The sequence below is a fragment of the Chrysochloris asiatica genome, unplaced genomic scaffold, assembly GCF_000296735.1.
Source record: "Chrysochloris asiatica unplaced genomic scaffold, ChrAsi1.0 scaffold00077, whole genome shotgun sequence".
NCBI classification, from domain to species: Eukaryota; Metazoa; Chordata; class Mammalia; order Afrosoricida; family Chrysochloridae; genus Chrysochloris; species Chrysochloris asiatica.
The window spans coordinates 2900186-2913554 of NW_006408595.1; the positions used below are offsets into that span (position 1 = coordinate 2900186).

Consider the following 13369-nt stretch of genomic DNA (forward strand, 5'->3'; position numbering starts at 1 on the left):
CCATGGACTGCCAAAAAACCAATAGATCTGTGTTGGAAGAAGTGCAGCCAGAGTACTCCTTGGAGGCCAAGATGGCCAAACTTCATCTCTCATACTTCAGGTATATTGTCAGGAGGAACCAGTTACTGGAGAAGGCTATCATGTTTGGTAAGGTGGAGGATCAGAGAAAAAGAGGAAGACCCCAATGAGCTGGATAGGCCAAGTGGCAGCATCAATGGACTCAAGTGTGGCAACAGTAGTGAGGCTGGTTCAGGATCGGGCAGTGTTTTGTTTTGCTGTGCATAAGGTCGCTATGAGTTGGTACTAACTTGATGGCATCTAACAACAAACAACAACAATGCATGTAGTAGTAATACTTTGGGACTTACCTTTGTACTGAAACACAAACAAACTTATTAAGCAGGAAGTCTTGGTATGAAATTGTCACTATGTTCTAGTGGAACTTATTTAATCATGCTGCAAAGTTGGTTTGAATCACAAGGCCGGCAGTTCAAGCTCACCACCTGCTCCTCAGAAACCCCATACAAGGTTGCTATGTATCAGAAGTGACTTGATGGCACTTAATAACATTAACACAAACAACAATATAACAAGGATGCAATAAATGACACTATGTTGGATAAGCACTGGACTACTAATCACATAGTTGTTGGTTCAAACCTACCAGCTTCTCTTGGAAACTCTATACAGGGTCATCAGTCAGAACTGACTAGAAAACAACACAACATTGACATCTTTATGTACAAGTAAAGGAGTCTTGGTGGCACAGTAGTTAAGCCCTCATCTGTTAACTGAAAAGTAAACAGTTTGAACCCATCAGCTGCCTCATGACAGAAAGATGTCTGCTTGCATAAAGATTACAATCTTGGAAACCTGTGGGACAGTTCAACTCTGTCTTACAGGGTTGTTGTGAGTTGGAATTCATTCAAAGGCACACAGCAACAATAATATGCACAGGTGAAAGAAGAGACCTGTGACAAGAAACCAGACGTTTTTAACTCCTAGGCCGACTCACAGGATGTTGATTACACCATTTTAGCTGTCCACACAGACAAGGCAATTAGATGCATATACAAATGGAAGGTGTCTCTCAAACTGCATGGTATTGGGAATGGATGGAGCTAGGGTATTTGTAGTTTTGGCTGAAAAACAAACAAACCACCACAATACTGGTACTGAGAAGCCGCTCATGAAGTCTCTTAGGGTAACTATCTTCATACTTTCTCATGATAGTCATGGATGGCCTCTGTCTGCAAAGCTTTGGGGCAGAAGAACCACACTGAGAGGTAGACATGACATCAGTCAGAAAAGTTTAGAAGAGATCCTGAATTGTAATGATGTGGGCCTATTTCACAGTACTGTTAAAACCACAAAGAGTCACTTTCTGGCAATAATAATGCTGCTGATTGCTAAAATGCTGAGCACTTTATTTCTGTCAGGCAGTGTTTTAAGTGCTATCCATGTACAAAAGTACTTAATCCTCATTACAACCCTATGAAGTACGAATTATAATTATCCACATTTACAAAGGAGGGAACCGAACCTTTTCCAAACAGACTGGTTCTGGAGCTAATTATCTATGGTGCTTCGAAAATTAACAGAACTGATAAGAAAGCATTTTATTAGAATACAACAAACGAAGAGACACAGGCTGCTAGAAAAATAACTAATCAGTAATTTCTTCCAGATCTCAAAAGCCAAATCCCAGATTTAGAATAATTGAAATGCTATTTTAAACATACACTTTTATGGAAAATAAAGATTGTCCTTTCCAAAATTTTAAAGCAGCTAGAGCTGTCCTGATATTCAAAGGTCAACGAATCCAATTTCCAATCCATTTTAGGGAGCCCTGATGATGCAGTGATTGCAGCGCTCAGCTATTAACCAAAAGGTTGGGAGTTTGAACCCAGTAGCTGCGCCACAGGAGAAAGACATAACAGTCTGCTTCTGTAAAGATTCCAACCTTTGGAAACCCCATGGGCCAGTTATACTTTGTCCTAGATGGTCACTATTAACTGGAATCCACTCTGACATTAGCTTTGTTTGTTTTCTGGTTTGCTAGGAGTCTACTTTTAGCACATCATTGCTTGATGGTCAACAAGCCTTTTGTTGAATTTTCTATCATCTGGAGGCAGCACACTTTACTCTTAGGTTGTTGTTGTTGTTAGGTGCCATTGAGTTGGTACCAACTCATACCAACCTTATGCACAGCAGAATGAAACACTGCCCGATCCTGGGCCAGCCTCACTATTGTTGCCACACTTGAGCCCATTGATGCTGCTACTTTGTCAATCCATCTCATTATTCTCTGACCCTCCACCCTACCAAACATGATATCCTTCTCTAGTGACTGGACCTTCCTGACAATATGTCTGAAGCATGAGAGATGAAGTTTGGCCATCCTGGCCTCCAAGGAGCATTCTGGCTACTCTTCTTCCAACACAGATCTGTTGGTCCTTTTGGCAGCCCATAGCACTTTCAATATTCTCCTCCAACACCATAACTCAAAAGCATCAATACTTCTACAGTCTTCATCATTCACTGTCTAGCTTTCACATGCATATGAGGTTGTTTAAAATACCATGGCTTGGGTCAGGCGCACCTTTGTTTTCAAGCTGACATCTTTGCTCTTCAACACTTTAAAAAGGTCTTGTGCAGTAGATTTGCCCAATGCAATACATCGTTTGATTTTTTGACTGCTGCTTCCATGAGAGTTGATAGTTGAGCCAAGAAGAATGAAGTCCTTGACAACTTGAATCTTTTCTCCATTGATAAGAGTGTTGTCTAACGGTCCAGTGGTGAGGATTTTTGTTTTCTTTACATTGAGATGCAATTCATACTGAAGGCTGCACTCTTTGATATTCATCAATAAATATTTGAAGTCTTCTTCACTTTCAGCAAGCAAGGTTGTATCATTTGCAAATCGCAGGTTGTTAATGAGTCTTCCTCCAATCCTGATGCACATTTTTCTTCATATAACCCAGCTTCTCGAATTATTTGCTCAGCATACAGGTTGAATAAGTATGGTGAAAGAATGCAACCCTGTCTCACATCTTTCCTAATTTTAAACCATTCAGTGTTCCCATGGTGTTTTCTAACAACTGCCTCTTGGTCCATGTACAGATTCCTCATGAGTACAATTAAGTGTTCTAGAATAATCATACTTCACAATGTTGTCCATAGCTTGTCATGATCCACACAATCAAAAGTCTTTGTGTCTGATATTCTCTGCTTTCAGCTAAGATCCATTGGACATCAGTTAATAATATCTCTCGTTCCACAGACTCTTCTGAATCTGGTTTGAACCTCTGGAAGTTCTCTGTCAATGTATGCTTGCAGATGTTTCTGTATTACTTTTATTATAACTTTACTCACATGGTGTATCAAAGATATTGTCCACTGATTTCCACATTCCATTGGGTTACATCTCTTTGGAATGGGCACAAATATGGATCTTTTCCACTTAGTCAGCCAGATAGTTGTCTTCAAAATTTCTTGGCAGAGATGAGTGAGTGCCTCCTGTGATGCCTCACTCTCTTGAAAGATTTCAATTTGTATTCCATCAATTCCTGGTGCTTTGTTCTTTGCCAATTTCTTCAATGCACCTTGGACTTCTTCCTTCAGTATCATTGGCTCTTGATCATATGATACCTCTTGAAATGCTTGAACATCAACCATTTCCTTTTGGTAATGTTAGGTAGTTCTGACTATTGTAAATATTTCTTCTTACATTAAATAACAATCCATGTCCTCATCACATTTACAATCTTCTGGAATAAGACATCTATCATGTCTCCCTTTAGGATTTTCCTTTTTAGGCTAAGCATTTCTGTTTTCTTCAGTATGGTTGACAATGCATAGATTTTTGAACTGTTATTTCTCTGTCACCTTCCTCCCTCACCCTTCCATTTGCCTATCACAATTACCATTGGTCCCTTAATCTTCACCGTCTTCTCAGTGCTGCTAATGTAGTTCAACTCAGTATTATCAGACTCAAGGGTTTCTACAGCTTAGGCAAGAATTAGATGGGTGAGGCATTCTACCCTTCCTTCTGGAGCTAGGGTGTGGGAGGACATGAATTCCTAATAACTGAGGTTGGCCCTTAGCATGTATTTTCTCTCTGAAATCTGGAACAGGTACTTAAAACAGTATTAGTTTGATGTTTTAGGTTTAAGTAGGTTAACACAAAATTTAGTTATACTGACCTAGACAGTATATTGTAATGGAAAAATGTATTCTTACTCTAAGAACATTTATAAAGGTGTTATTAGAGGACAACTTAGTTAGAAGAAGTATTATGATTGTATATTTGAAAAAAAAAAATCACAAAATTATATGATGCAGCCATGTAAAGACAATGGTAAAGATGGATCTCATTCTGTCAAGTAAAACAACCTTTATATGACAGGCAAATAATAAATGAAATGGGCAGAATCAAAACAAAAGAGAAACTTGAACGTGAGAAAGATTTTGCTTTCATTTAGCTATCGTACAAAACAGACCTATCCAACCAGAATTTACCCTAGAAATTTGGCCTCATTCCACACAAAAAGAGTCTGTCCCCACTGTGAGCAAATTATATGCTGCTAATATTCCACTGTTGAAAGAGCTTTGGGAAAAATATTTTAAATTTACTTCCATGTTATTTCAAACTTAAAAATAATAGCATATGTTAAAAGCAAGTTTCTGAATAGTAAGTTTTTCAATCATGGAAAGAACATAAAGCATTATTTTTTCACTTGAACTTTTGAGCAGAACTTAAAATAATAACAGAGAAATGTTACCTTCAGTAGATAAAAATTGTTGTTGCAATTCTGGATTCTAGTCAAATATTTTAACAATGATTTAAACTTTTTTTCTTTTCTCTTTCTTTTTTGGTATTGAGGGACTCTAATTTTATATTGTTTGATTCAGAAATCAGTATCCAAAGTAACAGTCCTGTACTTTGGAAGGCTAACTTATCATTGCAAAAAAGGCTACAGCTGAATTATGTATCTAGGTCCTTACCTGCTAAGCTACCAAGGGTAAGCATTCTGCGGCCCACTCTCTCAACAAGCCAGACTCCTACAAGCGTGAAAATGAAATTTGTGAAGGCTGTAACAGAAGCCAGCCATATTGCAAGTCTATCATCTTCAACTCCAGACATCTGCAGAATAGTTGCACTGTAGTACCTGCAAGGCAAAATAGAAAACATTGTTGTGATAGTTATTCAAAGAAACATTGCTTATCCAGATAGGAAAAACGCCACACACTAAAGAAAATCATGAATAGTTAAGAGTAATATCAACAGGGGAACTCATACAGCATGTTTAAGGACAAGGGTCTTATCTAATTTTTCTTCATATTATCTGAGCACTTAGCACAGAGTTGTGATTTCTGTAGGTATACAGTTAAAATTTGTCATTATAATAATGCCTTTAGAGATGGAAAAATCAGGTACATTTATTACTTATTATTCAATGTACAACTACTATATAGAGACTATGTTCAGATACAATTTATTTTGAACTGTATTCTGGTGTCGCACCGTAGGATTAGCACTGGACTGTGAACCACACGATCAGTGGTTCAAACCCATCAGCAGCTCCTCAGAAACCCTATACTGGGACGCTATGGGTCAGAACCAAACATTAATCATGAAGGAGTCCTGATGTGGTACTGTAGGATAAGCACTGAACTGCTAACTGTAAGGTCGGCAGTTCACATCCACCAGCAGCTCCTCCAAAACCCTAAACAGAGTTACTGAGTCAGAACCAACTCAAAGGTCAGTTGACATGAACAATAATCATGAAAAGACTCAAGTAAATGGGTTGCACTGAAGGCTTCAAAGTGAAACAAACCCCAATACTAGGAACAGTGGTAGCTAGTTCACTAAAAGTGATTCCCTACATATAATAAGGAAAGTGTGAATGAAGGCAGAAATCTATTAAAACAAGGAATCTCTTCAAAGAAGATACAAGGGTAATAGTTATTTGTATTTAATTTAGCATATATAAGGAGAGAGTTGACATGGGAATAGTCTTTGTGTTACAAGAAAAGTGTACTCATTTGTGAAGTAAATCTCTATGCTCTGGACAGTCTACATGATTAGGCTCTGTAGAATCATTTTGTGCTAAGAAAATTAATTAGTTCTTAAAAAACAAAACTATACTGCCAATTTTTTGTTGATGCTCAATAGTACATGTCTGGCACACTAAAGGATAATAGTTTTCTCACAGGAAATGTCTTTTCTAGTGGAATTATCAGTTGTTATGGAGTCCTGGGGTGGCGCTGCTGGTTAATGCACTGGACTGCAAAATCAGTTTGAACCACAAGGTCGGCAGTTCAAGCTCACAAGTGACTCCTTGAAAACCCTACACAGAGTCGCTATTGGTGGGAACGGATTTGATGGCACTTAACAGCAAAACATTACATTAAAGCTAACCTGAAAACTAAGAAAGGAAAATACTCTTCATGAATCAACCATGAAATGTGACAGAATTTAAATCCTAAAGACACTCTGACCATGGCTTTGTCTAATTCTCAAGACAATCTAAAACCACGTTAGCTTTCTACATACTGTGATAATGGAAATTCCAAGTGATATGTTAAAGCATGCATTTCTATGGTTATAGTTTTCAGATATTTATCAGCATTTTCATAGTATTTCAGAAATGAATATATTTTCAGTCCTTTAATTCAACTTTGATTCATCCATGGCTTCTATTTTTAAAAAAATTAATGATGTCTTTTCTTATGTAAAATACTAATACCAACATGGATTTACTCACCATAATAATAACCAGTTTCCTTTTTTACTGGTAAATGACACTTATCAATTACTGTGCAGCCTGCAGATGTGTTTACCTACTCACAGTAAAAAGGATGCCAATGATTTTAAGACTGAATTCTGAGAGCTGTTACAAACAGAGGAATTCCCAGAGGAACTAATCCCATCATTATGTAAATTGTGAACACTTTCAGTCAGACTGTAAGTGAAAATAAAATAAAAACAATGAAATAAGAACAATAAATTCCATCCAAACAGTGCTTTACCATTCCAAGCACCACTGTTTATGTTATTGTTTCATTTGATTTTCATGAAGATCTGTGCAACAAGGTCAAACCTATATGTAATCACTGTGAGATGAGAATAAATACCAAATCTAAGAATGTCGAACATAGTAGAAGTGCTAAAAGAAAATTCAAATATTTAAAGTCCAAATCATTTAGTATTTTTCCATGCTATTAAATGTTGGTGTATTCTTAATGCTTCAAAAATAATGAGAGAAACATTGCACAAAATAATGCTTCCAAATAGAACCATGAAAAAGAAACAACGAACTAAAAAGAACAGAGAAGTATTTTAATGTTTTGATTTAAGATACAGTAAAATCATGAAATTGCAAGTATTAACAAGAGACAAAGAGGGAAGCAATATCAAACAAAATAAGGTGTCTAATCTTTGAATTTTATTTAAGATGAAAACTGTCCTTTAAGTTACGAAGAACTCTCTCCCATAGTAGTTGATTTTGAAAGACAGATTATAACCAAAGACTGGCCTGGGAGAGAGAAATCAACATTCTAATGGTATCTGTGAGGTATGTTGGCTAAAACATAATGTTTTGTTCAGTTAGTATCTATCTATCAGATGTGCTGTAGGGTAAGCATTAGTAACTACAAGGTCGGCAGTTTGAATCCACCTGCTGCTCTTGGAAACTCTAAATAGGCTTCCTATGAGTTGGAACTGACTCACCAGCTCAGAACAACAACATTGAGGATCTACTGTATAAGTCATTTGATATGTTGTTAGACCCTTAAGAAGTTCAGAGATTAGTATAAGAGAATGAAATGTAAAGAACTAATTATGATACAACATAATGGGCCACAACAGGAACATAAGTTGCAATACGGAATAAATGACAGAGCAAATAATCTTATTTGATATGGAAGCCTCTCTGATTTTCAAGAAAATTGAATGTCACCAGACAGAAAGATCTAGGAGGGCATTTGAGGTGAAGGCAATGACATGTCTAAAGAAGAAAAGTACAAAATCATGACAAAAAAAAATACATGGGGTCTATAGAGTATATGTACATTACCCATGTCTGGAACACAGGATGCAGGTATGAGTAAGAGAGCAGTAAATGTAGACTGTAGCAGATGTTCCTGCTGTGTAGGAACCTTGACGGTCATACTGATTGTTTGGGCTTTAATTGAAAGCAATAGAAAAGCCATTAAATGAAATTTAAAGAGAAAGAACACAATAAGAACTGTTCTATGAAAAGATGACTAACGAAAGCCAAGTGGTTGGACAGGAGGCCGAGTGAACTGAAGGTATATTGTTTTGAAGCTCATTTCAAGTCATTACACTGACAAAAGAGAACTGTTCTACGTGTATTATAAGGAATACAGTGTAAGTAGGGGCTAAAATTCACTGACAGCCTTCTATTTCCTTGTTAGTAAGAAATGTAACTTCCACCCACTCTCAATCTTTTCCCTGAAAGACTGGCTTGAGTTTCATCTTCATTTGCCTTTCTTTAGCATTGGTGACTGTAATAGTTTTTACTGTTGTATCACAATTACCATACATTTGATGGGGAATAATATCCAACAAAATAAGCTGTTCAGTTTCCAAATTTAATTTAAACAAAAATGTCCTGTAAGTATGAAGAAAGCAAAAACCCAAACTTCTTCCACAGTGTTAGATTTTTGTTGTTGAAGTCATGTGCTATCAAGTAGGTTCCAACTCACAGTGAGTCTATGCACAACAGACCATGCAAAACAGAACAAAACACTGTCTGATCTGGTGTCATCCTAATTATTGTTACATTTGAGTCCATTGTTGCTACCACTGTGTCAGTTCATCTCATTGGGGGTCTTCCTCTTTTTTGATAGCCTTCCACTTTACTGAGCATGATGTCTTATCTATCTCCAGGGACTGGTCCTTACAAACATCATTTCCAAAGCGTGTGAGACTAAATTTAGCCATCCTTTTTTCTAAGTAATATTCTGACTGTACTTCTTTCAACATAGATTTGTTTGTTCTTTTTGCAGTCCATGGTACTTTCAATATTCTTTACCAACACCACAATTCAAATGCATCCATTCTTCTATGGTCTTCCTTACTCATTGTTCAACTTTCACAATGACGTAAGACAATTGAAAATGCCGTGGCACTGTAGGATCAGCAGTGGATTGTGAACCACAAGGTTGGCAGTTCAAACACACCAGCTGCTCCTTGGAAACCCTATACAAGGTTACTGTGAGTTGGAACGGACTCAACAGCACTTAACAACAACATGGCTTGGGTAAGGGACACCTTAGTCCTTAAACTGTTATATTTGCTCTTGAACACTTTAAAGAGGTTCTTTGTAGCAGATTTGCCTAATGCTATACATCATTTGGTTTCTTGACTGTTGCTTCCAAGAGAACTGATTGTTGATCCAAGCAAAATGAAGACTTTGATGACTTTAATCTTTTCTCTGTTTATCATGATGTTATTTTTTGGTCCAGTTGTGAGGATTTTTGTTTTATTTATATTGAGGTACGCTCCATGTTGAATTCTGTAGTCTTTGATCTTTATCAGTAAGTATTTCAAGTCCTCTTTGCTTCCAGGAAGCAAGGTTGTATCATCTACATGTTGCAGGTTGTTAATGAGTCTTCCTTCAATACCGATGCCATGTTCTTCTTCATATAATCCAGTAAACTGACAAACTTAATTCCATTGATGCTGCTCTTCATTATCCTTAGTCATGTAATACAATAACTTCACAGATTCTGGGGATTAGAATATGGACATCTTTGTTATTGTTCTTAGTTGACATCGAGCTGACTTCCCAGGCATATGGCAACTTTATGGATAAAGGAAATGTTACCTAGTCCTGCACCATTTGGGGGGCTCATTATTCTATCAGAATAAAGGTGTTAATAATAAGCAAAAGGCTAACACTTAAAGAAGGCAAAAGAATGAAAGGAGAAGGTTCACTTAAAGGATAATCAGTTCTAAAAAACTTCAGGCAAAACTATACTTTCATTAGGCAGGAAAGACACATTTAATTTAGGAGAGTTCACAAACTTAGTTTTTTAAAGTCAGACCATGGAGTTTGTGGAAAGATATATTTAAGTTAAAATTTAAAATTTCAATGTTTTCATAAAAGATTTTATCAGTCAGTAATTTATATAATGGGTTATGAATGTGTTTATAATCTTCTAAGTCTTTATGTAGTATAGTAGCTTGAATTTTCAAGGGAATGAGTATTTTCAAAAGTTATACAAAATGAAAGAGTGTCTGCGTCATAAAAGATCACTATGAATAAATGAAAAAGGCTTTCTTTCTTTTCTGAACTCAAAGCAGGAATGTTTTCTCTTTTCAAAGTCATCTTATCATTTCTATCAAACAAACTACCATATTCTCCAAAGATACCCTGGACATCTTTGGTCATTTCACACATATTATCTCTTTACTCAGCGTAAGGCTGGTAGACCTGAGGGCAGTATGTTCTCACAAAAGACTGTCCACCACCTCTCTGTAGGTGTCCCAGAGCAGAAAGGACTGGGACACTATGTGAAATACTATCTTAGAGATTATGTGGGATGTAGCTTACAGTCCTGAATAAAACAAAACAGCTCTAGGAATATGTAAGCTTTTGTAATGGCAATCTATCTAATTATGACTGGTGGTGGTGATTATGTACTGTGGAGTCTGTTCCAACTCACAGTGACCCTGTATAGGGTTTTCGAAACTGTAAATCTTTATGGGAGCAGAAATCTTCATCTTTCTCCTGCAGAATCACTGGTAGTTTCAAAGTGTTGACCATGACGTTAGCAACCTGATTCATAACTACTACACTACCAGAGCTCCTTTAACTAGTAATAAAAAAATAAACAATCTTATATATATATTTTTTTTTTTTTTTCTTCTTCTTTTTCTTTTTTTATAAGGAGCTCTGGTAGCATAGTGGTTATGAATTGGGCTGCGAACTACAAGGTTAGTAGTTCGAAACTACCAGCTGCTCTGCAGGAGAAAGATGAGGAGTTCTGCTCCCGTAAAGATTAACAGCCTTGGAAACCCTGTGCAGGGTCGCTATGAGTCGGAACCGACTCCACAGCACATAACAACAATAACAACAGCAACATATATTTTATATGCTAAATAAAAGACATGGAGAACCGGCAGGGCATTGCAGGATAAGCAATAGACTGCTAATCGCAAGGCCAACAATTCAAACCTACCAGCTACTTCTTGGAAACCCTATACAGGGTCACTAAGAGTCTGAACCAACTCTATAGCACTTAACAACAACAATATAATACATATATTAAGTTGCTAATTGATAAAAATTGAATACCTATAGGTATTAGGATTTATAGTTTTGGGTATCCCATATCCTTGGGCGTCCTGGTGTGGCATTGTAGGATAAGCACTTGAACATAAGGTGGATTTGAAACACAAACCCACCAGTTGCTCCTCAGAAACACCATCCAGGGTTGTTAAGACCCAGAACCCATTTGACTGCACTTAACAACCATTGACAAAAACATTTCATAGGAATTTCTGGAGTTTCTAAAAAAATGTTTTCCCTTCTTGAAGCTATAGGCTTTTTTTCACCTGGTGTGGCACTGCAGGATTATGCACTGGACCCCAAGGTCAGTTTGAACCACAAGGTCAGCAGTTCAAACCCACCAGCCACTTTTTGGAAACCCTATACAGTGTCGGTAGGGATCAGAACCGACTTGATGGCACTTACTGAAAGATTGGTGGTTCGAACCCAATAGTTGCTCCATAGAAGGATGATGTGGCAGTCTCTTTCAGTAAAGATTTATAGCCTTGGGAATCCTAAGGGGCATTTTTACTCTGTCCTATAACATCTCTATGGGTAGGAATCAACTCGATAGTAACGTGTTTGGTTTGCCTTTTAGTACTGCCAAAGTTAACATCAAGGTTGTTGTTGTTGTTGTCGATAAGTGCTGTTGAGTCGATTCCGACCCATAATGACCCTGCACAGGGTTTCTGAGGCTGTAAATCTTTACAGAAGCAGAAAGGCTCATCTTTCTTCTGTGGAACCACAGGTAGTTTCAAACTGCTGCCCTTGAAGTTAGCAGCCCGATTTGTAACCACTACACTACCAGAGCTCCTTACAGCAAGAAGCAAGAAGTGGGTATTAAACTACTTGTTTGGAATTAAGAATATGTATAACAAAAGTCCTGGTATGGCACTGTGGCTTAATGTGCTGGACTGCAAAGTCAGTTTGAATTGCTTCAAGCTCACTAGCTACTCTTCGGAAAGCCTATACAGGTTGCTATGGGTCGGAACCCAACTGGAAGGCACTTAACAACAACGATAACAAAAATACATGATAGAATTACTAATACAAATATAAAAACTGATAAGACCCACAGAGGTAGAAGATGGAGAAAATTACATGAAAACTTTATTGAGATAATCACTAAGAGTTAGCTACAAAGTACCCAACAGCCAGGGGAAAATAGTAAATATGTTTAACTTTCTGACAAAATAAACAAGTTCACAAAAAAGACATGCACGGAACTATAAAGACTTAAATGAATAAAAGGACATGGTACATACTTAGCCTCATACCCGAGGAACTCATCTAAGTAAGAGAAATTAGCTCCTGCAATTTAATCATGATTACTCTGATTCATGTACAAGGGGGCTTCAAAAAGTTATAAAATACGTGATATGAAATTCTTTATAAAAGGAACAGGTCCTTGATGTGGAGAGATAGAACAGTTGGGAACTCCAGACCCAGAGAGAGAGAGGGGCTGTATGCTGACTGCTGATGACCAGGGGAGGTGGGGAGCATTCTTGTCTGGTCTGGTTCCTGTTCGCAGAGGGAAGGCTTTCAGTTTCTCTCCATTGAGAGTAACCTAGGCTGTTGGTTTTGTATATATTCTCTTAATTATGTTGAGGAACTTCCTTTCAATTCCTACTTTGTTGAGTGTTTTTATCAGGCATGGATGTTGGATTTTGTCAAATGCCTTTTCTGCATCAATTGATATGATCATGTGGTTCTTTTCTTTTTTCTTATTTATATGGTGGATTACGTTGACCGTTTTTCTAATGTTGAACCATCCTTATATCTCTGATATGAATCCCACTTGATCATGATGTATTCTTTTTGAAGTGCTGCTGAATTCTGTTGGCAAGGATTTTGTTGAGAATTTTCACATCTATGTTCATGAGGGATATTGGTCTATAATTTTCTTTCTTAGTGACATTCTTCCCTGGTTTTGGTATGAGGGTTATGCTTGCTTCATAAAGTGTATTAGGAAGTTTTCCATCTTTCTCTATCTTCTGGAATAGTTTGAGTAGAACTGGGGATAGATCTTCCCTAAATGTTTGGTAGAACTCACCAGTGAAGCCATC

General features: G+C 37.2%; 1 protein-coding gene across 1 annotated transcript in view; it reads right to left on the reverse strand.

The window, feature by feature from the left end:
- Nucleotides 1–13369, reverse strand: part of SLC2A13 (solute carrier family 2 (facilitated glucose transporter), member 13) — a 536393-nt gene that overhangs the window by 175112 nt on the left and 347912 nt on the right. The window contains exon 5 of the mRNA XM_006865299.1: nucleotides 5008–5171. Within this exon, the coding sequence (XP_006865361.1) occupies nucleotides 5008–5171 (164 nt within the window). The remainder of the gene's footprint in view (nucleotides 1–5007; nucleotides 5172–13369) is intronic.